The sequence below is a fragment of the Pleurodeles waltl genome, chromosome 12, assembly GCF_031143425.1.
Source record: "Pleurodeles waltl isolate 20211129_DDA chromosome 12, aPleWal1.hap1.20221129, whole genome shotgun sequence".
Classification (NCBI taxonomy): domain Eukaryota; kingdom Metazoa; phylum Chordata; class Amphibia; order Caudata; family Salamandridae; genus Pleurodeles; species Pleurodeles waltl.
The window spans coordinates 592,528,816-592,556,585 of NC_090451.1; the positions used below are offsets into that span (position 1 = coordinate 592,528,816).

Consider the following 27,770-nt stretch of genomic DNA (forward strand, 5'->3'; position numbering starts at 1 on the left):
GGCTGCTTGACGGCTTTGTTGAGTGTGTAACATTCATAGTCCACACTAGTGGCTAGATCAAACTTCTTGGCGAGTTTGACTTTCAGCTTTTGATTTGTGTTGGCTTCCTCTTTTAGGATCTTCTTGAGGGCTTCTTTGACTCAGTCCTCTGTGAGGTTCTTGAGGTACCTTATCACCTTGGTCTCATCTGCTACATCCAGAGCCTAAACAAAGTCATCAAATTTTTCATTACAGTCAGTCCACCCTGCATCAAATATTATGCTTTTTCGACATGTCGAATGAAGGTGATAGTTTTAGAATCTCGGCAGCCTCATACTTTAACCATCTGTCAGTAGACATGGTGGCTGGCGACTCGTCGTGCACCTTGCACCCTCAGTGTATATGAAGGGTACATGGACAGTAACTAAGGGCCTGATTTAGAGTTTTGGCGGATGGGCTACTCCATTACAAAAATGACGGATTTCCCATCCACTCTATTACGATCTCCATAGGCTATAATGGGATTGTAATATGGCAGATGGGATATCTTTCACATTTCTGATGGAGTGACCCCCTAAGCCAAACTATAAATCAGACCCTAAGTCTGCTACTCACACAATGTGGATGGTGGCTCGAAGCAGAAAACAATTAGTAAGCCTTTTCAATCCAAGATGGCCGCCGGCAGGTTGACTGTGTCTGGACACTAGCACGTGCTGGCACAAATGCTGGTTGTACCTCAGAGGGCCTCCTGAAGGGCCGCAGGAGCCTGGACGCACTGGGAATGTGGCACTGATGGAGTACTTAGACTGGCAGCAGAGGAGATGGGCAGGCCCTGAGAAGAACATGATGTACTGCCGGATTGCAGTGCAGGAGGCTGTTGGGTGCTGCAGGTGTGATGCACATGCCCTTACGTAGGTTGGGCAAGGGCACTCGGCAACCAGAGGAAAGGGCTTTCAGAAGAATGGGTACAGCAACTACACGGAGGCTGTCAGAGCCAGTCAACTGCTATGCAGGTGGGGTCCTCCACTTGTTGCCAGCTGTTGGGTCTGGTGTGTGGAAGAAAAAAGACACAACATGGTTGCTGTACGACCTCTGTTAAATCTCAGGTCAGCAGGCTGCTCACTTGCCTGCTGTCTTTAGCTTAACAATCTCCTTTCTTCCCTCCCCTTGCCTTCTGCCTCTGGTTTTGCCCGTGGCATCACAGTGTCAGTCATCAGGCAGCAGCAGGGCCCTAATCCTGATTCCTCACTGTGTAGTAACGAAACAAGGTTACATTGCATGTACTGCCTGAGCAGCAGGTGGCTTCTGCACATTTAAGAGGTCATGAACAAACACAACCATGTGAAAGAACCAGCAAAAATGTGTATGGAAATCCCACTGTTCACTGCGGCAGCAAATCAGTTCTTTTGTTGCAGTGATGTCTGTCCGTATTCTGATCGGGACATCAGATTTTGACAGCACCTGTACTCCCCTATTTGCACAGTTTGGTCCCTTTTCGTTTCAGCATATGGCAAAAATAAAGCAGACTCACTGGAGTTGTCAGGATCTACTTCCTCCTCCTCGCCCCAGGTGAGTGACCATGAGTAAGTTGCAGTTGCCCTGAGGCAGTTCTGTGGCTGTCTGAAGACATGGTATCGTACCTGCTGCATCTCTCATTGAACAGTTAGGGCGGGGAGTTTCATACAAAACACATTTCAAAGCAGAGGATTCTGAGTGAAAGCAGTTCATTCCTATAGAAACCGCTTAACAGGAAAGGACCTTCTGCTCAACAAAGCAAAATAGGCATGTCTATTCAGTTTGAAAACAAAATCTATTAACACCTTTCTGTAGAATAACGAAAGAGTAGCATGTGTGTGGCTTGTAGCAGACCTACCATTGCCTCCTATGTAATTGGCATTGCAGGTGAGTGGTCAGATCAGTAGGGATGTGTCGATTTTCTTTCCTTGCTAACCTCAGGTATTTTTTATGAGAACTACAAAAACATGTAAATGTTCTGAAGTTTCAAGTGTATGAATTAGGAGAATATTTTTATGGGTATCTTATTTGCGTTCAATGAATCACAAGTTAAAACTAAGCAAAGTTTGTATTCGCAACAAAGCAACACCCCATGAGGGTGCAAGAGAGAAGGGGCAAGCAGCCAAGGGGAAGTAGGAAGGAGCAAGCATCAGCAAGAGGAGTGTGGTGGGACTACAAATGCGGAATGGGGTGAGTGCGATTTGAAACACATTCAATGCTATGGATGGAGCAACAGGGAGGGGGACTGTGAGGGAGAAGAAAAAGTACCTCAATCACTTCGACCGAGTACGGGCACTGATTAAGTTGAATCAATCTGTGCTCAGTCCCTGCTCCTCAGCATGCATCAGAAGTGACGTTTCGGCTTCACTGGCCAATTAACACGCTGCAAAGAAGAGTGACAGTGAAGCAGACAAACGGTAAGCAACAGGCAGACTGAAAGCCCTTTTTGTAAACAAAGTGTCTTGTAAGCGAGATGCATGTACTAGTTCATGCTCTTGCAGGCTTAACCCTAAAAATAGGGAAAATGTATGCTTTCTGGGAAAATATTGAGCTTTCTGCCATATTAGGTGTAATTCTGTTCAGCTATGTTCTCTGTATCACCTAAAAAACAAAGGTTCCAGAAACGTTATAGTTAGGAAACAACATTAAAAAGACCTTAGAAATTCACTGAAAAAGCAAAGTTCACAGGGGCATTGTAGTAAGGTAATAGAATTAAAGAAACTTTAGAAACTCACTGAAAAAAACAAACTTACAGAGACGTTATAGTTAGGCTCACATTTCACTTGTACAAAACATGTGAAACTCACCAGTTATAGTTACCTGAGCTAACTATGACTTACGCCTTCACAATGCACTGCTTATGACCTCACATATTACATCACTCATGACATGATCAATGACAGCACGGATGACATCAATGTTGACATCTCACCAGCTTAACCTCCAGTGGGTTCCATGAATTCGACCTGCAAGTGATTGAGTGTCACAAATGTGTTTTTTCCAGCAAACTCAGCTCCTGTTTTAAGCACCAAGGACAGCCAGGACAACACTGAACCCGGGCCCTATGAGCCAGGTAAAATTTTACTTAGTGCTGAATCCTGGTCATGGGAGCCTATCACCTTAACCGACAGTGGTTTTCACTGGACACAAACTGTGAATGGCCGATTGTCACTAGCTGATTTCTCCACTGACCGCAATGTTAAAGTTTGTCAGTTGTGAACTGCACTGATTTATTTTTAAAATCCATAACTCTGTTTTTAAATGTCTGATTAAGTTCATTTTTGTCTCCAAATGTATATAAAAATCTGCTCTGATTTAAAAATTGGTGTCATGTCAATTAATTATTGTTCATGTTCGTACTCTGAAATGCATAACACAGGTTCCTCTAGTAAAGCCTGACTGTTGTATGCCACATTACCAGGTCTGAGCTAGAGATTTATTTTTGTGAATCCAAAGGACTCAGGCCAAAGTTTAAGAATTGACAGTCATGTGGCGATAATGTGGCAAATATGCTTTGCCATATTTAGGAAATGGTGCAATGCATGCATTGTGCCACTTTGTAAACCCTTGCGCCATATTATGCCTGCCTCAGGCATAATGTATGTAAAGGAGGTATTCCCCCATTAAGAAGCCCACAAGAGTGGCGCAGAGATTCCACTGCACCATTTTTAGCAGCATTTTTATCGCCTGCACAAAGCATGTATTAAAAGGAGGCACACCATTATTTTTAATAGGCCTCTATGTGCTTTGCAGGATTAGCCCCAAAATTGCTGGTGCTAATCCTACAATGTACAACAATAGCATAAAAAATCATGATGCTTTAGTCCCTAACCTGTGCCATGGTGCACCGCCTGTTAAATACGGCGCACACATGGGGGCATTAGTGGCGCACATTGGGCTGCAAGAAAAGTGAAGCTTAATGACATGAAGCACCACATTTCTTAAATCTGGGCCTCAGTTTGGGGCATTGTGAGATAATTGCATACCAAGACCTAATCAGTCTCACTGCATAATACTCCACTGTCCTACACTAAGCCACTTCACTCTATGCTATTTCACTACATGCACTGTCCGGTACTCCACTCTACGCCATTCCAGTATTCACCACTCCACTCTATGCTATTTCATTGGACTCCACTCTTCTCTATGCCACTTCACTCTAAGCCTTCTAACTGAATGCCACTCCATTATACGCTATCAATATAAGATCAATACCTATGCCCATGTTGAGCTTCAGGCAGTTGTTCTTCATCTAGTTGGTGACATCTGTCATGCAATTGTGGAAGATGGTCTTGGAGTTGGTGGTGTGTTTGGAGAGGGAGAGAATGAGTAGTGTGTGTAGAGAGGATGGGGCCGATTGAGGATCCTTTAGATACTCCACAGATGATTTCCTTGGGTTTAGAGGTGAAGAATATAAGGTGGACATTTTGTGTTCTTCTGGTGAGGAAAGAGCTGATGCATCTGAGGGCGACTCCTTGGATGCGTATGTTGTGAAGCCTTGTGATGAGTGTGTAGTGGGAAACCATATTGAAAGCTGCCAGGAAGTCTAGGAGGCTCAGAACTGCAGTCTCTCCTTGGTTGAGTAGGGCTCGCAAGTTGTCTATAACCATGATGAGAGCTGTCTCAGTGCTGTGGTTGCTACAGAATCCAGACTGGGAGAAGTCAATTCCAGACATGAGGACAATTGTTGGGTGATGACATTTTCTAATACTTTTTCTGAGAACAGGTGCAGGGAGAGCGGTTGGTAGCTGTTGAGTTTTCTGTGGTCTGCCAATGGTGTCTTCAGTAGGGCATTGACTTCTGCATGCTTCCAGTCCTCGGCGAAGGTGTCTATGGCAATGGGGATGTTGAACATGGTGTGGCTCCGTGGCTGATTCTGACTTTGCCTAGGTGGAAGATGTGGCAAAGGCATAGTTGGCTGGGGCCCCTGAGTAGACCGAGTTCATGATGGAGGCGGCGCCCTGTGGTTCAATTTGGCTCCATTGAATTAGTCAGATGTGTGTGGTGGTAGCGGGATCATTGTGTTGCTTGAAGAAGTCAGTGAGCTTGGGCTTGAAGTTTCTGTAGATGTTGGCGATCTTGTCATGGAAGAAGTTTGCAAGGTTGTCACAGAGTTCCTATGAAGGGATAATGTTGTGTATTACAGCTGAGAGTTGGAGAATTCTATGCTAATCCACAGAATAATACACTACTCCAGTCTATAGCACTATACAACACTGTATTGCACTCTACCACACTCTACTCCACTGTATGGTACTCCTTCTACAGCACTCCACCACAATTTACTCCACTCTACTCTATATCAAATTTACACCTCTTCACTAAACTGCACTGTATGACACTCACTTCTACTACACTCTATGCCACTCCACTGTACTATGCCACTCCACTTTACCATACTCTACCACTTTACTGTACTCTAATTCACTCCACTCTACAATACTGTACTGTCCTCTACGACTGTTTTCCACACTCTATGACATGCCATACCACTCCACTGTATGGCATGCCACTTCACTCTATTTTACTCTAGTGTCTGATACGCCACTCCACTTTACTCTACTCCATGGTGCTGTATTGTACAACACGCTACTACAATCTATGATACTTTATGCCATTCTAGGTTATGCCACTCAACTCCATTGTACAACATTTTACCACACTCTATGACACTGCACAACATTCCACTCTACGCCACTCTATTCTACACCCCACACAGTCTTGCTGCATTACTTCCCATATTACATGAACTATAACTCTACAACACTCTACTCTACACAAGTCCACTCTAAGTCACTGTATGACACTGTACTCCAGCCTATGCCTGTACACTCCACAGTACAACAATGTACTCCACTCTACAAGCCTTTCCAATGGTCTACCACACAGCACTCCACTCTGCTGTACAAGTTGCCTCTCAAATTTATGATACCTTACTCTATGCTACACCACTCCACTCCACTCTACTCAACTCCACACCATTCTACTTTAGGACACGCAAATCCACTTTATTATCCTTCACTCCACACTATATTATGCCACGCCACTCACTCCACTGCACACCACTTTACCTTACGCTATACCCATGTATAACAATCCACTCTAAACCACCACCAGCACTCCAGCACATGACACTACAGTGCACAAGACTCTCTGCCACTCTCCTTATAACAGTCCACTCAACAACACTGAACAATGCGACACTGTACTCCATTGGCCTCTACTCTATGCCACTACATTCTACAACACGTTATTCCACTCTATGCCACTCTACTCCACTCCACTCCACCGCTCTGCAGTTGACGACACTACTGTACGACACACAGCTGTACTGTACCACACTCCCCTCCACTATATAACACCACTCCATTCCATGATACTCCACTCCACTATGCAATATACCACCTCACTCCACTCTATAACAATGGACTCCTCTGTACGCTACACCAGTCCACTCTACTCAACTACACTCAATTCCACTGTACAATATTTCATTCTACAACACTAAACTGTATCACACTGTATCACACTGTCCTCCATTGTACTCTGCCACACTCCACTTAACAACACTCAACTGAATGACACTCAACAGTACAATATGAACCTCATTATAACAAAATAAAAAATGTAAATGTAATGAAAAACACAAAGGTTAAAGCTAAGTTATAGTTAGAAAAACTATATTTATTCTTTCTATGCAAACCCAACTTAAACTATACAAACTTTCCAAATTCTAAATTTGTGGTTATAACTCGAATTTCTAATTTACGCATCATCACTTATCAGTTATAAGTAACTTTTATGATTTACACATCACCATCAATTTATTGTACATTGTGCCGCTCCATACACAGTCTTGTTGCATAAATTGCCACACTACACTAACTACAACTCTCCCTTTGTCTATGCACTGGTTATACCCTTACATAGGATATAACTTATAGCATGTAAAATCATAGCAGTCATACTAACACTTATTACCTCTCAAATGACATTACTTCTGAGGGCACAGTGCCTGGTAGAGTGGTGATTTATAGGTAATGTAGTGTGGTGAGTGATGCACCAAGGCTGTGTAAAGAGGTATGCGATGTACAGTAGGTTAAGGGTGGTAGGTAATCAAAGGTGGTACAGAAATTATTTTAAGTAATAACTACTGATGGGTAAGTTAGAAATTGAATTAAAGCCTATGGAGATCATAAATTGAATAGGCCTGCGGTAACAAAAATGGAATTATGACCACGGCGGAAAAATTTCAAACAGACAACCACTTTAATACACCGACCGCCAGAGCAGAATCAACAAGCACCACAGCTGTAACCACCAACAGCCAGGAGGAAGACAATGTTCTGTCCACTTTATTATGACCGGCCTATCTGCCCCTTGTTCCGGGGCGGTACCCACAGCATAAAAAGCATGGCGAAAACAGATCTCAGAAGTCAAAGGACTCACCTGTGGAGACTCAGGGAACAACCACAACGCCATGGAGGCCGAGCTGCATGCCTTCCCCTTGCTCGTCTACCTTCTGCTTCATTATGAACACCAACACCGACACCGGCGAAGATGACCACGGTGAGTACTGCCGCCTAGCACACATAAGAGGGGGGAGGAAATAGAGAGTGACACACACACGCAACATGCAACACCCCCAACACCAGACACACAACCAGATGCAGTAACGTTACATATTCACCCTGTACCCCTCAGGAATAATGCAAGGACAAAATGTTTTGAAGAAAGTGAGTGTAATACGTAAAAATACAATGAATAAGTGCATCAAAATCAAAATGTATATACATATTTACAAATCAAGGGACACTGCCCAGTCCTCAAACTCCGTGGGCCACAGGGCCACAGCACATAGGCCAAGGCCTCACCTCACTCCTGCAACAACACAGAGAGAACACTGCAGGGGCATCAGGTTGAAAACAGACAGGCACCTCAGGGAGAAGGGGAATGGGGGACACCTCAGCCGGAAGATGGTACAACGCCACTGGTCCTGAAGGGGGCTACATGCCCTGTGCGCTGTCCTGGGGAGTGCAAAGCCACAGTCTCTCAAGTGGGTGGTTTGCCCACTGTGTGGTCCTGGGGAGTGCAAGGCCACAGTCTCTTAAGAGGGTGGGGTTTGCCCACTGCTTGGTCTCGGGGAGTGCAAATCCGCAGCCTTTCAAGTGGGTGGTTTGCCAACAGCCTGGTCCTGGGGAGTGCAAGGCCACAGTCTCTCAAGTGGGTGGTTTGCCTACTGCTTGGTCCTGGGGAGTTCAAAGCCACAGTCTCTCAAGTGGGTGGTTTGCCCACTGCTTGGTCCTGAGGAGTGCAAGACCACAGTCTCTCAAATGGGTGACTACTTCCACTGGTTCTGGAGGGGGCATTGTGCCCAGTGAGCTTCATCCTGTGGAGGATGGGGTGAGCCGATGACTTCTTCCACTGGTTCTGGAGGGGGCATTGTGCCCAGTGAGCTTCATCCTGTGGAGGATGGGGTGAGTGGATGGCTTCTTCCACTGGTTCTGGAGGGAGCATTGTGCCCAGTGAGCTTAATCCTTTGGAGGATGGGGTGAGTGGATAGCTTCTTCAACTGGTTCTGAAGGGGGCATTGTGCCCAGTGATGCAGATCTTGGGGAGTGCAAGGTCACAGTCTCTCACCTGGGTGTCACACCCACAGGATTTGCTGGTGCCAGGCCGCACAACAGCCCATGGACACAGGACTACACATTGTCCGCCAGCAGTGATGGCTGCTCAGTGGTGGCAGTGGTGGTGCTGGTGGTTGAGCTGGCAGTGGTGGGGGAGGCTCCAGCCCATCCCCTGCAGCCTCGGACGGCTGCCCACTGGGGCTGCTGCTGGTGGTGGTGCTGGCGGCGGTGCTGGCAGTGGTGGGGAGAGGCTTCAGCCCGTCCCTTGCAGCCTCAGATGGCTGAACCACCATGGTTAGTGGTGGGGGGTCTGAATGAGTCCCAGCACCAGGCCTCCTGTCCATCCTGCTTGCAGACCCCTTGCCCTTCCTGTCAGCAGCTGGGGGTGCCTCCTTGCCCTTCTTTGAAGCAGCTGGGTGTGCCTCCTTGCCCTTTGCTGTAGCAGCTGGGGGTGCCTCCTTGCCATTCCTTGAGGCAGTTGGGGGTGCCTCCTTGCCCTTCCCTGTAGCAGCTGGGTGTGCCTCCTTGGCCTTCCTTGCAGCACCTGGTGCAGGCAACCTTTCAGTGTGGCTGACTGGTGCCCGGTATCCTCTCCCACCTGGATTAGCTGTCGACACTACTGTGGCTGTGGACTGGGTGGCTGAGGTGCTCACCTGGGCTCTGACCACCCTGGCCTGAGGTGAAGGACAGGGGGGGAGTTGTTGTAGGAGGAGTCTGTCTGCTGTGTTTGGGTGCAGGAGCATGGGCTGGATGCTGTTGTGAGTGGATGGCTGGTGGGTGTTTGAGCGCTTGCGTTTGTGTAATTTGGGAGGAGGGGGCACAGACACAGTGGGAGAGGACACAGGGGACATGTGCACGGATGTGGGGTTGGTGACTGCCAGTGAGGGTTGTGCAGTGATAGGCGTGCTGGTGATGGTGGTAGTGGATGAGGATGTAGTGCATGCAGGTGTGAGTGGAGACCCAACTGGGAGGGAGGTGGACGAGGAGGAGGAGGGGGACACAGTGGAGGCAGTGGATGTTGGTATGTCTGATTCTGCATGGTGTTTGTGTGAGTGCCTGTGGGATGATGTGTGGTGCTTGTATTAGCCTGAACACCTCCTGTGTGTTGTCTTGTGCGCATGCTGGTCTGCCTGTATTCTTGGGATAGGTTGAGATTGAGGGTAATGGGATTGGGTAGAGTAAGTTGGAGGGGGGAGGCTAGAAACAGAGACAATGGCTGCCATCAGAGAGGAGGCCAGAGCCAGGATTGATCTCTGTTGGGCCACCATGCCAGTGTGAATGCCCTCCAGGAATGCATCTGTTTGTTGCATTTGGGCTGCCAGCCCCTGGATGGCATTCACAATGGTTGACTGCCCAACAGAGATGGATCTCAGGAGATCAATAGCCTCCTCACTCAGGGCAGCAGGGCTGACTGGGGCAGGGCCTGAGGTAACTGGGGTGAAGGAGATGCCCATCCTCCTGGGTGAGCGGGCACGGGAAACTCGCTGAGGGGCTGTTGGGAGGGCGGTGCTGGTATGGGGGTGGCGGCTGTACTTGTAGTTGGGGTGGGCACAGAGATGTCCCCCACCACCAGGGAGCTTCCATTGGAGGAGGTATCACTGTCAGAACTGTCCCCTCCAGTCTCCGCCATTGTGCTCCCCTCGCCCTCCGTCCCACTGGTACCCTCACCATCGGTGGATTCAGCATCCTGGGTCTTGTGGGATGCAGCTCCCTTGGTCGCCGGTGCCTCTGCTCCTCCGCCAGATGATGCTAATACACAGAAGGAAAGGATGTCAAAACAAAAAGGGGGGGAAGAGACAAAGGATACACTTGGTCAATGGCAGCAACAACACCACCGTTGGCATACATGACACACTCACACAAGGGAACAGTCCTGCTCACTAGGCAATGCACTACCAGTCACAATGCTAGTCACCAGCTCATGGACAGGGACACCTAATGCCAATTGCAGCATACCTGAGACCCACCCACCCCTGCCCAGTAGTGGATGCCTACTAGCTTGGTTGGAGGAAGTTTACATCAGACCCTGCCCAACATAGGGCCTACCCTGCAATGTCCGGCCTGGCCTAGGGGCACCCACAGGCCCACATCCCCCCCCCGGATACCACTCCACTACGCGCAAGTAGTGTATTGGGGCACTGTACTCACCCCCTTGTGGCTGCTGTGATGCCCCAAAGTGCCCATCCAGCTCCATCTTCCATTGCCAGCGTCTCAGGTCCTCCCGCTGTTTCCAACAGTGGGTGCTCCGCCTGCCGTAGACCCCCAAGGTCCGCACGTCTTGGCGATGGCACGCCATATACCCTTTTTCTGATGGGCGCTGACCTGCAGAGAAATACACATAGGAAAAGGTATCAGTCAGACCGTCCTGCCTATTACACTCATGGCCCACCATCGCCCTTCACATCCCCTTACGCACAGACATGGCCCAGCATACTTGCAGTACGCTGCCCAGGGCCCATCCACCAAACCCCCCTACACGAGGCCTTCACACACACCACTCCATGCATTCATGCCCCATGCATCGTGCTCACAGTGTACTCACCTGTTGGTCTGGAGGCCCATACACCATTCAGTACTGGGGTAGGACCCCATCCACCAGTCCTCCAACTCCGCCGAGGTGAAGGCAGGGGCCCTTTCCCCAGTGACACAAGCCATGGTCGGTTCCAGACACAGGTCACAGCAGCACATGCAGTGTAGGTCCTTTCCTGTTGAAGGTCAGGTAGCAAGTGAGTGAACAGATAGAAAATGGCAGTCATGTCTGCGGCGGTGCATACCCTCACCGCCGGCGTACATCACCATTGGCCATTGTACCCCATAGGGGCCAATAGTAACCAATGAGGAGTTGCACAGTGGTTCTCGACCGCCTCCCGCAATGGAGCACAACGTAAATGGAATTACCTAATTTCCATATATCCCTCCATACAGGACAGGCGGACGCCATTTCGGGTGGGGGCAGGTCATGGCACCTAACTGCATAACAGTGCACATAAGCACCATTTGGACCTCTCCAACAATATACTGTTACAATCACAACATGCAATGAAGTGTAGTGGTTGGAAATATGAGATACTGACCAGCTTTTCGCCGTTTTGTCCCATAGATTACAACCGCTGCGAATGAATAGGAGATGGAGACACCCCCCCCGTGTACAGACCCCTGGTGGACTTGGCAAGAATGGAGGGCAGGCACATCATCCTCACCTATAGACTTGACAGGGCCACAAATCACAGAGCTGTGTCCCCAAATGGGGCCTGACCTGATATCTGCTATCCGTCACCGCCCTGGGATCCCCCCTCTTGTGCAAGTCCTATCTGTGCTCCATTTCCTAGCAACTGGCTCCTTCCAAGTGACAGTGGGCCTGGCAGCAGGAATGTCTCAGCCAATGTTCTCAATAGTGCTGGCCAGTGTGCTGGCTGCCCTGATTAAACATATGGCCAGCTACATTGTTTTCCCCAGGTGGAGGATTTGGCCACAGTAAAAAGCTGATTTCTATGCAATGGGACATATCCTCAACATCACTGGGGCAATTGATGGTACACATATTGCATTCCCCCCCGCTCCCTCCTGGAGAAATGAACAGGTGTCCAGAAATCGAAAGAGCTTTCACTCAATGAATGTGCAGATAGTGTGCCTGGTGGATCAGTACATCTCCCATGTCATTGCTAAGTATCCTGGGTCTGATGCCTTTTTCCTGAGGAATAGCAGCATCCCTTATGTGATGGCTCAACTCCAGAGGCACAGGGTGGGTGTGGCTGATAGGTGTGCCCTGGTTCCCACCCAGTATATGTTGGTGTATGGTGTGGGCCCTAAGGGTTAGTGTGTGTCTAAAAGTTGTCCCTCGATATTTGCAGGTGACTCTGGTTACCCCAACCTCTCATGGCTACTGACCCCTGTGAGGAATCCCAGGACAAGGGCAGAGGAACGGTACAATGAGGCACATGGGCAAACAAGAAGAATTTTACAGAGGACCTTCGGCCCACTGAAGGCTAGGTTTTGTTGCCTCCATCTGATAGGTGGTTTCCTGTGCTACTCACCCAAGAAGGTCTGCCAGATTATCGTGGCATGCTGTATGTTGCACAACCTTGCCTTACGTCGCCAGGTGCCTTTTCTGCAGGAGGATAAGGCTGGAGATGGCCGTGTGGCAGCAGTGGACCCTGTGGACAGTGAAGATGAGGAGGCAGAGGATGAGGATGAGGACAACAGAAGTGCAATCATACGTCAATACTTCCAATGCCACACAGGTAAAACAGTGTAACTTCACATTTAATTGACAGTTTTGTGTTTGACATTGTCACTGGCAGACAGATTTTCCCACTTTTATGGCCACTCACTGTTCCCTTTGGCATCTCTATTTGCAGATATTTGTGCCCCACTATCGCTCCTGGTGTGTTGACTGCAGCCAACAAGAGGTCCTGTACAATTGAATTGCAATGTTTAAACCTTGTTAAACGAATACATACTTAAATCATTTGACATACTTGATACTTGTATTTTTTCAAAGGATGTTAATTTAAATGCTAATAAGTAGAGTGGGGATGTGCAATGGGCTGGGGCGATGGTGGAGGAAAGTCCAGGATAGAGTCCAGTCTATGTGGATCACAGGTGCATTGCCCAAGGGGCCATACGAATGAGACCAATGGCAGTTCAAGGTGGACCGGGTGACAGGGTGGGACATAAAGGTGCCATTCAGGAGAGTCTTATGTCCTGGCGGGGGTCTTGGCAATAGTCTCTGGCTTCTGCCTGGATCGCAGGGAGCGTTTGCTGGGTGGTTCTCCTTCTGCAGTGGGAGGGGTGCTGGTGGCCTGTTGGTCCTGTGGCGGGCCTCCTGTCCACTAGCGGCAGCAGAGGTGGAGGGCTGTTGATCGGTGTGGCTAGTGGTAGGGGCCCAGTGATGTGCCATTGCCTCGCTCATCGTGTTGGCATTGTCTGCCAGCACCCCTGCGATGGTGACCAGGGTTGTATTGATGTCCTTCAAGTCCTCCCTGATCCCCAAGTACTGTCCCTCCTGCAACCGCTGGTTCTCCTGCATCTTGTCCAGCATCTGGCCCAGCATATCCTGGGAATGTTGATATCCTCCCAAGATCGCGGTGAGTACCTCCTGGAGAGTCTGTTCCCTGGGCCTGTCCTCCCCCTGTCGCACAGCAGTCCTCCCAGCTTCCCTGTTGTCCTGTGCCTCTATTCCCTGGACTGTGTGCCCACTACCACTGACTCCAGGTCCCTGATCGTCCTGTGTTTGTGGTGTGCCCTGGGGTCCCTGTAGTGGTGGACACACTGCTGATTGACGTGTCCTGGGGACAGAGGTATGGGCTCCTGGGTGAGTACTGTGCTGGTGTTTCCTGAGGGTGAGGCTCTGTGGTGGTATGGGACTGTGTCTGGGTAACCGACTGTCTGGAGATCCCTGATGGGCCGAGTTGGTCATCCAGATCCAGGCATCCAGAGCTGCTGTCATCCCTGTAGGCCTCTTCTGAGGGGGACTAGATGTTGCTGGCACCTCATCTCCGGTGATGTGGGCTGGGTGACCTGTGGGGATGTAAATGCAGTGTTATTGTTTCTGCGTGTGACATCTTGTGCATGGGAGTGTTGCCCTTTATAGTTGTTATTGCCCTGGCAGCTTTGCCTTGTGTGGGTTGTTATTTGTGGGCTAGCTGTTTCCCTCTAGTGTGCATGCTTTAGTGATAGTTGTCCATGCAGGTCTGTGATGGGTGTCCCTGTATTGGTGTTGCATGCAGGGCTTGGTATTGGGATGGGTGGGTTGCGATGGTGGGGTGTGAGGGAGGTGGTGGAGTGATGCGAGTGAGGGTAAGGGTGGAGGTATGTGATGGCATGCAGGTAGGGGGGGTGATAGTAAAAGAGATTTGACTTACCAGAATCCAGTCCTCCTCCTACTCCTGCCAGGCCCTCAGGATGCATGATGCACTTGCTCCTTCCATGTTGTTAGTTGTGAGGGAGGAGGTGGGGGTCCACCGCCAGTCCTCTGTACAGCTATTTGGTGTCTTGCTGCCACGGAACGCACCTTCCCCCATAGGTCGATCCACCTCTTCCTGATCTCATCCCTTGTTGTGGGGTGCTGTCCCACGGGGTTGACCCTGTCCACGATTCTCCACCATAGCTCCATCTTCCTAGCGATGGATGTCTGCTGCACCTGTGATCCGAATAGCTGTGGCTCTACCCGGATGATTTCCTCCACCATGACCCTTAGCTCCTCCTCTGAGAACCTGGGTTGTCATTGTGGTGCCATGGGTGTGGTGTGAGTGGTGTGGGTGAGGGTGTTTGGGGTGATGTGTTGGGGTGTGTGCTGTAAGGTGTGTGGATGGTGTATGGGGGATGTTGTTATGTGGCTCTGGTTATGTGGGTGCTCTTGCTGTTGGCAATTCTTTCTAGTCGTAAAGGGTTGTGGGTAATGTGGGTGTGTGTTTTATAGTAGTGTGGGTATGTGTGTGTGGTGTGTGTATGTGTGTCAGGTGTGTGTTATTTCAATTGACCAATGTAGTGGTGTTTTGTATGTGTGTATGTATGTATATTTTGAGCGTGGCAGTATGTACCGCCAATGGTTTAGCACCATTGAATGTCCACCGCAGTGATTCGTGGGTCATAATGTTGTGGGCGTAGTTCTGTTGGCCTAACAGTGTGGGTTTGGATACTACCAGTTTATCACCAACCTTTGGGCTGGTGGACTTGTGTGTGTGGCTGTATAGTTGTGGATTGCTATGTGTGTGTCATAATATGGGTAGCGGTAATCCGCCGCTGTGGCAGTATGTTGGCTGCAGTCGGCATGGCGGTAAGCGGAACTTACAGCCAATGTCACAATGAGGGCCTATAACTTCAGAATAACTATAACTTTAGAGTTTCTAAAGTTTCAAAATCGTTTAATTTAGGTTTGTTTGCAAAGAATAAATAAGTTGTCTTATCTATAACATAGCTTTAACCTTTCTTTTTTATTTAAATGTATATATATATATATATGTATATATATATATATATATATATATTTATATATCTTACCTAGTGGCAGTTAGTTACAGCTAGGACCTAGTTTCTGTTTTGATAAGAACTTTGCTGTTGTTTGATGAATCTTCACGAATGTTTCCCACAAATTACAACACTCACGTCAGCATCTGTCTGGAAAGTTTTGGGGTGATTCGTCAAGTAGGGGCAGAGAAAAAAAGGGGGTCCCAAAACACTCTTTCCCATGCATTTTTCCATAGGGATTTTGAACCGGAATAGCGCCCGACCACTGGACGGAATTACACTAAGGGGGTCATTCTGACCCTGGCGGTCATTGACCGCCAGGGTCAACGACCGCGGAGGCACCGCCAACAGGCTGGTGGTGCTTCCAGGCCAATTCTGACCGCGGCGGTAAAGCCGCGGTCAGAAAAGGGAAACAGGCGGTTTCCCGCCGGTTTTCCCCTGGTCAAATGAATCCTCCATGGCGGCGCTGCATTCACCGCCAGAACCAGGCTGGCGGGAACGGGTGTCGTGGGGCCCCTGGGGGCCCCATTAAGATTTTCAGTGTCTGCCTAGCAGACACTGAAAATCGCGACGGGTGCCACTGCACCCGTCGCACACCAGCAACTCCGCCGGCTCCATTCGGAGCCGGCTTCATCGTTGCTGGGGCTTTCCCGCTGGGCGGGCGGGCGGCCTTTTGGCGGTCGCCCGCCCGCCCAGCGGGAAAGTCAAAATGACCGCCGCAGTCATTTGACCGCGGTACGGTCTTTTGGCGGTCTCCGCCCGGCGGGCGGCGCCCGCCACCCGCCGGGGTCGGAATGACCCCCTAAATCTGGTAGAAAGGTAGCTCTTGGTCCAGAAAGTGCCCTTTTTGTTATTTGGTGTAAATCTATTCAGTAGATTTTGCGAAATTGAAGAAAAAACAAATTTGTAGATATCAGGACGTGAAGGCTCCGCAGACCCTCCCAATCTCGTACTTAGATCTGATTGGCTGCCAACACTTCACAAAGGAAGTGTTGGCAGCCATGTTGGGACTTGGATTCAACTGAGTCCCAGAAAAGAAGATTAAAAAATGAAAACCGGGCAGGGAAGGGACACCCTGACTCCTTAGCTCTGGTACTGGGGACCCCCCAGATCAAAACAGGATTTGTTTTTTATTTTTCAGCTGGAGTTGTGTCAGATCTGTCGAAAATGTTTAAAAAAAATAAAAAACAAGCACGGGCCCCTGTGCTTGTTTAAATGCACCCCCATGTAGGCCAGGTCCAGGGGTCATTGTAATTTTCAATGTAGGGGGGCCACCTGGACCTGGCACAGCCCCGGGCATCGTCTCCTCCCCTGAACAAATGTCTATTCAGATGTGGGGGGCGTCTAGCCCCCTGCAGCCCTGGGGACCACCACTTCCAGAATTTGTAATGAAATGCGGAGGAGGCTACCTGGCACCCCCTGTATCCCAGAGGACCACCACCTCCCCGGGGGAGATTTTGCAATGAAATGCAGGGGTGTAGCACCTGCCCCCCTGCAGCTCCATGGAACGCCACCTCCCCAGGGTTAAATTAAAATAAGATAGGGGGCCATGATGGAAGTAAGTGTTTTTGGATGCTGCTATGGCCCAGGAGGGACCAGGATGTCGCAAATTGCGTCAGGAGAGAGAGGGGACGTCGAGCAAGACAAGGAGCCCTCTCAGCAGCAGGTAGCACCCGGAGAAGTGCCAGAAACAGGCACTACGAGGATGCGTGAAACTGTGCTCACCCAAAGTTACACAAAGGAGTCCCACGTCGCCGGAGACCGACTTAGAAAGTCGTGCAATGCAGGTTAGAGTGCCGTGGACCCAGGCTTGGCTGTGCACAAAGGATTTCCGCCGGAAGTGCACAGGGGCCGGAGTAGCTGCAAAAGTCGCGGTTCCCAGCAATGCAGTCTGGCGTGGGGAGGCAAGGACTTACCTCCACCAAACTTGGACTGAAGGGTCACTGGACTGTGGGAGTCACTTGGACAGAGTTGCTGGATTCGAGGGACCTCGCTCGTCGTGCTGAGAGGAGACCCAAGGGACCGGTAATGCAGCTTTTTGGTGCCTGCGGTTGCAGGGGGAAGATTCCGTTGACCCACGGGAGATTTCTTCGGAGCTTCTAGTGCAGAGAGGAGGCAGACTACCCCCACAGCATGCACCACCAGGAAAACAGTCAAGAAGGCGGCAGGATCAGCGTTACAGAGTTGCAGTAGTCGTCTTAGCTACTTTGTTGCAGTTTTGCAGGCTTCCAGCGCGGTCAGCAGTCGATTCCTTGGCAGAAGGTGAAGAAAGAGATGCAGAGGAACTCTGATGAGCTCTTGCATTCGTTATCTAAAATTTCCCCAGAGACAGAGACCCTAAATAGCCAGAAAAGAGGGTTTGGCTACCTAGGAGAGAGGATAGGCTAGCAACACCTGAAGGAGCCTATCAGAAGGAGTCTCTGACGTCACCTGGTGGCACTGGCCACTCAGAGCAGTCCAGTGTGCCAGCAGCACCTCTGTTTCCAAGATGGCAGAGGTCTGGAGCACACTGGAGGAGCTCTGGACACCTCCCAGGGGAGGTGCAGGTCAGGGGAGTGGTCACTCCCCTTTCCTTTGTCCAGTTTCGCGCCAGAGCAGGGCTAAGGGGTCCCCTGAACCGGTGTAGACTGGCTTATGCAGAATTGGGCACATCTGTGCCCAAGAAAGCATTTCCAGAGGCTGGGGGAGGCTACTCCTCCCCTGCCTTCACACCATTTTCCAAAGGGAGAGGGTGTAACACCCTCTCTCAGAGGAAGTCCTTTGTTCTGTCATCCTGGGACAAGCCTGGCTTGACCCCAGGAGGGCAGAAACCTGTCTGAGGGGTTGGCAGCAGCAGCAGCTGCAGTGAAACCCCAGGAAAGGCAGTTTGGCAGTACCAGGGTCTGTGCTACAGACCACTGGGATCATGGGATTGTGCCAACTATGCCAGGATGGCATAGAGGGGGCAATTCCATGATCATAGACATGTTACATGGCCATATTCGGAGTTACCATTGTGAAGCTACATATAGGTAGTGACCTACATGTAGTGCACGCGTGTAATGGTGTCCCCGCACTCACAAAGTCAGGGGAATTGGCCCTGAACAATGTGGGGGCACCTTGGCTAGTGCCAGGGTGCCCTCACACTAAGTAACTTTGCACCTAACCTTTACCAGGTAAAGGTTAGACATATAGGTGACTTATAAGTTACTTAAGTGCAGTGTAAAATGGCTGTGAAATAACGTGGACGTTATTTCACTCAGGCTGCAGTGGCAGGCCTGTGTAAGAATTGTCAGAGCTCCCTATGGGTGGCAAAAGAAATGCTGCAGCCCATAGGGATCTCCTGGAACCCCAATACCCTGGGTAACTCAGTACCATATACTAGGGAATTATAAGGGTGTTCCAGTAAGCCAATGTAAATTGGTAAAATTGGTCACTAGCCTGTTAGTGACAATTTGAAAGAAATGAGAGAGCATAACCACTGAGGTTCTGATTAGCAGAGCCTCAGTGAGACAGTTAGTCACTACACAGGTAACACATTCAGGCACACTTATGAGCACTGGGGCCCTGGATACCAGGGTCCCAGTGACACATACAACTAAAACAACATATATACAGTGAAAAATGGGGGTAACATGCCAGGCAAGATGGTACTTTCCTACACATGGCCAGGCCCCGGGGCCGAAATTAGACTGGGGGGGCACACATCCCACCTCAATGTTTAGGCCAGACCCAAGAGGATGGGGTCCTGGGGCCAAAAATCAGCCTGGGATCTCCCCTCCGTCCCAAAAAATAAATTTAGATGGCCGAGCGCCATGGGATGGGGTTCCTCGGGGCACGTTCGGCCCAGGAAGGGAACCATATAGCCCCCCTCTCCAAAAAATACATATATCAACAGCTGGCCCTGTGGAATGGGGTCCTCAGGGCGGAAATGGGCCAATGGAGGGGGCCATGCAACTCCAGCTGTGCAGGGCCAAAGCATGGGGTTTGGTGGCTATGGGGTTGGTCACAGTTAATTGGATTAATGTACAGTGATGAAAATTACTTTATGTTAAAAAAAAAATAGAAATTCACAAAAAAAAAAACTAAGGTTACAGGGACGTTATAGTTAGGCTCACATTTTAAACATACAAAACCATAGAAATTCACCTGTTATAGTTAGAGTTAGCTCAAGTAACTATAACTCATGCCCTAGGGTAACTATCATTCATGCCCTCTCAATGCATTGCTAATTACCCAACAAATTACGGTACTCATGACATCTTTATCAATATAATATTTGCAATAAAATGTTTGATCTGCCGTACAATAAGACAAACTCCCACACTTCCTTATCTTAAAGCCCCTGGTGGGCCAAGACATGGGGGCGTTTGTGTAAAACTGCAGGGGGAGGACCTCCCTGCCCCCTCCCACTGCCCCCAGGACCACCACCTCCCTGGGGCTTATGAGTGATATGCAGGGGGGGCGCGTGCCCCCTGCAGCCCTGGGGACCACCATTTTCCCAGGGCATTTAAGTAATAACATGCAGGGGGCTGCATGGCCCCCTCCTGCTGCCCTGGGACCACCACTCCCCTGAGCAATGAATGTGAATAATGCAGGGGATTGAGGCCCCCCATGCCCTGGGTACCACTTCCCCTGGGGCAAATATTTAGAAAAAGAAAGGGGGTTCCTTTGGGACCTCCCTGGGGTTCCTTCATATTGGAGTGGGGCCTCAAGGCCTCCCTTTTGGAGCCACTAATGGCCCTTGAGACTGTCACCCCCCGCCCCCGGGCCGGCTCCTGCTATGTCCCAAGATGCACACCCCCGGGACAAAGCTGTTTGCTGTGGCTTGGCTGCAGCTCTGTAATGGACCATTCTGTACTGCAGACTACATTCATTCATTAGCTTTATTTCGGTAAAGATAAATACCATAAAAGCACACCACGATTCACAAATTCATAATTTTACAAAAGGACAAGCTATGTGTAAAAGTCCTCAAAAGTAAAACGTTGAACTACATAAAAAACTTGAAACATAGACATTTTCCCTCTAAAAATTAATAACATATTATAGAATCGTGCGAAAATGCAAATTTTTCATGATAGGTATCAGGAGTCAAATGCATACCTAACTAGACACAATAAATAAGGTAAGAATAAAACATTTCTATTTAAAAGGTATATGAATATAAAAACATAAAAGATTCATTGAACAATGAGAAATTGATAAATGCATACATTGAAATTCACGAGTGAGTTCATCAGTGACCACTCCCAACGTCTATTGTTAGATTTTTCCCTATTTTTTTAGCATATTCAATCTGCAATACCAAATAGATTCTAAATATTTTGCCAAACAGCAAGCCACTAAAACAGATGAATCAGATTTAAAAACTCTCAGAGCCAATAGGCAGTTCCAAAACCCATTTTTCTACATAATGGAATAATCCAAAGAGCCCTCGGTTTATGGTACGCAGAACATTGAAAGAGGACATGGGTTATGGATTCTTCCCTGGCACAACCCATCGGGCACATCTTAGAGGTGCAACTAGTATTAGTCCATTTGTACGTTAGGATGCGCAGAGGAAGAGAGCCTATCCTAAACCTGGTATACAATGCACGTGCACGTGGAGAAAGTACTGTGTCCATGTATTGCTCAGATTCATAGTGGCATTTGATTTTTAGAAAACTGCCAGTCATAGATGATGATGAGACTGTAGACAGTTGTGTAAGTTGGACATTAAGCCAAAATGCATCCTTCAGAGTCTGTGTTGCATTTTTTGCAATAGATAACGGATCCTTCCAGTATGACCCCAAACCAAGTAGTACGAAGGTCCGTTCTACATACGCACACCACTTGATTTTTGAACTAGTGTTATTGTCCATCAGGTTAGCTAGCCCGCATCTACAGGGAGTAAGAAAATCTAGTGACAATAGGCAAATCCAAAACAACAGAGGCCTGAGAGCAGCGATCTGGTAATTGGAGGTAAATTTAGATCCATTCGAATAGGAAGCGTTGGGGTACTGGAGGGAACTCTTAACAACATCCTTAAAAAAGAGTTTTCCACCCTTGTCAAATCATCTAGATTGCAATGGCCCCACAGTTCAGCTCCATAAAGGCCCCCCCCCTTGCTTGCGATTTATATATTTCAATAGCGGGCGTCGTGGCGAAGCTAGGAGATCTAGCTGCAAATCTTACGATACCACTCGCCCGTTGTTTCAAGCGGAGGTTTGCTTTCTGGAGATGAGAGTGCCACTTATGTGAATCTTCTAGTTTCAGACCTAGATAGTCGAAATCACCAACTCTTTCCAGCGTGGCACCCTCTAGGCAAATAGGTCGCCGCATCCTGCCTTTTTTATCCCCAAACACCATGCATTTAGTTTTTAATCGATTAATTTCCAGGCCATGGTCATTGCAGAAATCCATAAACCACGAAAGCAGGGTTGAAAGGCCTGTAGCTGTTTGGGATATCAGCAAGGTGTCATCGGCAAATAGGAGGTAAGGAATTTTCTGCCCTCCTATTTTGGGGGCATCATTGGAACACTTCATGAGATAGGGAATGCATGCATTTATAATAGAAGGAATAAAGTAGGGGTGAGTACACAACCTTGTCTAACGCCACGCAGACTACATCAATAGCGTCAGAATTTGTGATGCTCTTGTCCCCTACCCTGCAACATGGTGCGCCATATCTTAGATACATTGCACACATGGTGGCGGTAGGGGGACGCTAAGGGGCGCAAGGAAAGTGGGTCTGCAAAGGGTGCAGCGCCACTTTCTTTAAATCAGGCCCAAAGTTTTAAAAACCTCAAAAAGTATTCCATCACTACCAGCTGCTGTTGTGCTGGGTAAACTCTCCAGTATTGCTTTACTTTCCTCAGACCTGCCAGTTGATTTATCTTTGAAATTTGATCCTCCATATAGTACTTAACAAAAACTTGCTGTTTTAACCGTTGATCTTAAGTAATAGAATTAGGCTCTTAATTGGAAATCTTGTATATAAGGTTTGTATTCTTTTTTTTAATTTGCAGTCTATGTTAAGTGACCTACTTGCTCATTATCCTCATAATATATTTACTAACTACGAGTTTGGTTTAGGAGCTTGGCCATGAGAAAATGGTCTCCTAATTTTTGTTTAGCCTGAGATAAAATGTATTTATTTGAATGGGAATAACAAGCCTGCAGACTAGTGGTTGCATCTTCAAAAACCCTAAGAAGAATAGAACATATAGCTTCCCACTCCCTTGAAAACTTAGCTGAACGTGCAGTGATTGGACCCATAAATGCAGCTTTAAATGTGTCCCAAATAAGAAGCAGTGTAAAACCGAGATTCACATAAAAACTAATGAATGAAGCACCAACATGTAGAAACCCAGAAAGAAGTGAGTGCATGACCAGAAAAACTATTGGTAGCTATTGAAGAACTCTTCATATCTAGATTTTGTGATGTTAAAACAAAGCTGATTCTTGAGGCATATTTAAAGCTTCTGAAAAACATCTATAATTTCTACTAGTCAGAAATTCTTCCTTTCAAGGGCCAAATAACACATAATAGGATTTTACATTGAATTTTAAGGGTGCACTTCTTGGTTTGGTGTGCCTAACATTTCTAGAGATGTTTAGCTAGGAAATCAGCAAAAAACTAGCCTTTACTAATGATTATAGAACCAATACAGAGTCAATAGCCAAATTATACATTTTGTGGAAGGTCTGCATCAGATCCTCAATTGGATCATAATAACTAAAAAGTCAAATTGTCTTGAGTCAGTAGAAGCAACCACCCATACCAATTTAACAGATGGATCTTTTTGGGAGTAAATCAATTGCCAGTTTGATGTTCCAGTAAGAAAAATTGCCACCCCTCACTGTTCATCCAGCAAAGGATTGTCTGGTATTTTAGCTTGTTATTAATACAGTTTACATTACATGATTTAATATAAATCTTTATTAACTCCACTTATTAGCTTTCCCACTAGATAGAAATATGTAGCAGAACCATAAGCTACGAGCTAAGTCCTTGTACAAGCACTTTAACACAACTGTTAGACCACTGATCACTACTCATTTTATTTTGCCTAGCCACCTCAGTGCCGTCTCCCTGTCCCTTTCCTGCCCTTCCCTTTCCCTAATCACAATACCCAAATCTCCAATAAGAATCCGTCCTACCTCATGAGAACCCCAACCCATTACACACATGCTGAGTTCTTCTGCACCTAATGAGCCACACGTGTATGGAGAGAGCCCTTACCCTACCACCATGCAAAGAAATAGATAATTTTAAACTTCCTTATATTACTAGCAGGTCTTACAAAGTTGAAATTGCAGCCTATTTAGTCTATGTGATCTGTACATCCCTAGCTATCATCCCTATGTATACCATAGCCTAATTTGCAGCTCACATGCTAACATTTTCATGTGCTATCGTTCACTGTCCTGAGCTTTCTTGTGTAGGCCTCTTAAACAGTTTTGCACTGCCTCAGTATCACTGAAAAGGTTGAGCATCCATCTAAGAATATTTTTAATTTAAGCCAGATGAAGAAGAACAGCTTGAGCCCCTTCAGATCTAAAAAGCGGTATCATCTGCTTGAACTCTTTTCTAAGTTTAGAGGTTTAAAAATATAAACCCGAAAATTGTCTAAAATCATTCATTTGAAACCCTGCAGCTAGAACTCTTTACTTGATATGATAGTCTTTAAAATTAACTAAAATATTTCTCAGATATCAATTGTTTAATTGTGTAGTCAAAGAAACACAATGTGCTCTTGTAAAAGTCAAGTCCTCCTTACACCCAGGTAGAACATGTGACTGAATATGATTTTCCTCAGAGTCTCACAGTGACTGACTGAGAATTTCATAATATGAACCTGACATATTCTCCTTTTCTCAGTGGATCAGACATTCACATCTTCTTATTGTGGAGCCTCTGACACACCAGTCTTCTGGGAGCTGTTACTCTGATACTTTCATCTTTTTTTATGACATTTTTTGGATTTAGATGAGTTTGTTACCCAAGTGTATGTATCTCTTTTGTTAATTACCACGCTTTATTCCAATTTAACTTTCTTATGCTCTAAGAGGCAGCTTTCTGTGAGGTATCATAGGCTCATCCAGTATTATGGTTCTTAAGCTCCCGTAGCTCACTGAGTCGAAATTGGATTTAGGTTGTTGTGCGGCTCCTATTGTGGTAATAAGACTGCGTGTTTAGGGTGGCAGCATCATGAGTGTGGGTAACTAAGTGGGTCCCACAATGTCTGGAAGCTGTAGGCCTATCTCCTTACTAGCCCACAGTGCCTCACCCAACCCTAGAAAGGAAAAGGTGATTTCTGGCAACCTAAACCTGACACCCAGACTCCTCAGGGAAGTTGTGGTGAACAGATCATACCTCTGTCGCTTAGTTACTCAAAAAATCACATATGCCAAGACAGAATAAGAGATGCAAACTGAATCTCAATGCATTTATTGAAGCAATTGCATTCTATTCTAAAAAAACATGGGGTGTAATAATTATGCAGATGAAACACAACACAATGATCATTGTTACAATTAGTGTGAAGAAGAAAAACAATCCCATCATTTTGTATGATTCTAAAAACCTAAAGATTCCTGAATCTGAGAGCATTGCAGTGGTAACCCTTCTACCAGTCCCAATCTAAGGGAAGGACCCCAACCCCATACCTAAAGCAGTGGGCAAGGGTCTGCCTGTTGTCTTGCTAGCAATCCACGTGGGCAGCAGAAGGGTCAGCACCAGGATCAGCAAAGCTGTCACTGGAATGGTCTTCGTCCCAGGCGGCCATGACTGGAATGACTGGACTGCCCTCTGACCCCACTTATGCCTATGTGATGTTTAGGTAATGAATCCTCCATTGTTCTAGGAACAGGCCTGATGTATTAATGTGTCTAAGAATTGAGGACTGACTGCTGACCTCCTGGAGTGGCAGTATAAGTTAGAATATCATGTACCAAGCATGATAGCCTTGAACAAGGTACAAAGTGTAGTGTGTTTAAAGGTCTGATAAAATATGTAGCACGAACAACAATGTCTTCTCAGAATAAAGCAGCTGATTAAAATATAAAAACAACAAGCTAAAAGCTGGCTGTGTGCAAAAATATTGCTAAATAAAAATGTGTAAAATGCACAAGCTTCATTCCTAATGCTAAAAAAAGGGTGTCCAACCCAGGAACAAAGGAGAACCCACAAAAGGCCTTCCATTTCCAAAGGTTTAATAGGTTGATAAATTGAAGTACCTTTGGCTTTTTGCGTTTGATTTGATTGGGAATCTTCTGAGAGGCCTATTTTTCTTCAGAATGTAGATTATTGTTTTTTTAAGCGTGTTTTATAGATATTGCTTTTGCAGATTCATCAAGTATATTCAAATATGTAAAATTATGAGGTTCCAGTGGGTTCTGCACATTACAGTTGGCATGAAAAACTGCGACTTTATTGTTTTGCGATTAGTGGGCTATTCAGTCCTTAAGTCAAGATCATCAGAAAGAATTGTGAATTACCTTTCCAGCTTTTAAATTATTTGAAGATCAGATATCTCAATATGTAAAAGTCTAACACAGATTCAGGGCCTCATTTCCAATTTTGAGCAAACTGACAATTCACCAGTTCTGACAGTAACCCTTAATACAGAGTATAATTCACCAACTGAATTTCTTCCACAGTACAATTCCTGTGGGAAGGATATTTATCCAAAGGGTTGTACTTTGTATTTAGAATTACCTCCAGAAATTGTAGGATTTTCAGTTCACGCCAAGCTCTAAATAAAACATTCAGTCACAACAGACTTTCACCTTCTAGATTATTCATTGAGCATAATCTTTATATACGGTATTGTGATCTCGCTTTGATGATTTGTAAGTCAGTGCAGTTTATTGCTTCTGTCTTTTGGACATTTGTATGATTTTCGTTATATGCCATCTAAGTTGTTTGAAGGGAAATGCCGCATGAGCCCTTGAAGTTCACGAACTGAAGCCCATAATGCGTTGACTGTTTGCACTTTATGAGGTGGTGGCTGGATTTTAGAAGCAAATCATTTATAAATACCAAACCCTGGGCAGAATTTAAATTGATGGCCACAATTGTGATGTTAGAAATACCATTTAAATGTCAAAGTTGATATTTGGCACCATTGATATTTCATATGAATTTATGGCTAATGCTTAGTCCAACACTCCCAGCTCTGGATTTTAAATTCTTCAGGCTCAATTTATTATTTTATGCTAGAATCTGTTAACGCCACTGGACATTGAAAAAAGTGTATGATGCTTGTGGGTATCTGGTTGAATATTTTAAAAAGAGTCTGTAAAATTGGAATTCTTTCTTGATAAATTATATTCTAATGGAAAAACAATTTCTGCAAGCAGTTGGCTTGATGTCATTGATGTCTATTTTTTATTGCATTGTGTAGCTAGTTTCCTAAAACCAGTTTTTTTTCTTTAATAGGATGTCTTCTGTCTCCTGTGTGTGTGCAACTGACTGTTGCTGGAATATTGATAATGAAAAATATAGTTATGTGTATTTGAATTTCTAATTTATTATGTAGAAACCTTTTGATATAATTCTTGCTATGTGGAGCCTAATTTAAATTTCCTTCATTGTGATTAATAGCAAGAAAGTGATATATAGATGATGACACTGCACTTTATTGCTCTTTGATTTACTTATATATGTGTGGCATTCACTTGATGCCTTTTGTGTGTCAATTCAATACTCTTATTAAATATGAATATGTTACTGTTACGGAAATTTTCCAATTATAAGAATGCAAACATTAAATTACAAATATTGCTCTTTCTTTTGCTCTTTCAGTAATTGTTACAGCAGTGACCATCAATGAGCTCAGTACAGAAACACTTTTCAAAGTTAAAGGCGATACCACAACTATACCGTGCACATATGTACTGGATACTGTGGAAACTGGCAACCTCGACATTGAATGGATTCTCATGAACCCTGACAACACTGGCCTTGATACTGTGGTGAGTAGTCATGTTTCGCTTCTTTGTGAAAGCAGAGCCAATGAGAAGTATTGGAGTACGTGCATAGAAAAGGGCAGCTAAAGGAAACCCACAGCAGTCACTGCAGTCAATGCTGCTCTGGGAACTACAAGCAGCTCTGGAAAAAGTGTTGATACTGGAGCGTGAGAATTAATGAGTGAGTCTGACTAATCTCCAGGAGGATTTTTGGGGGCAAATGTTATAAAGCTTACAAGAAAA

At 46.6% G+C, this 27,770-nt stretch overlaps 1 protein-coding gene across 1 annotated transcript in view; it reads left to right on the forward strand.

Moving 5' to 3' along the window:
* Positions 1–27,770, forward strand: part of VSIG8 (V-set and immunoglobulin domain containing 8) — a 243,959-nt gene that overhangs the window by 126,621 nt on the left and 89,568 nt on the right. Inside the window, exon 2 of the mRNA XM_069217773.1 lies at positions 27,364–27,533. Coding sequence (XP_069073874.1) covers positions 27,364–27,533 — 170 coding nt within the window. The remainder of the gene's footprint in view (positions 1–27,363; positions 27,534–27,770) is intronic.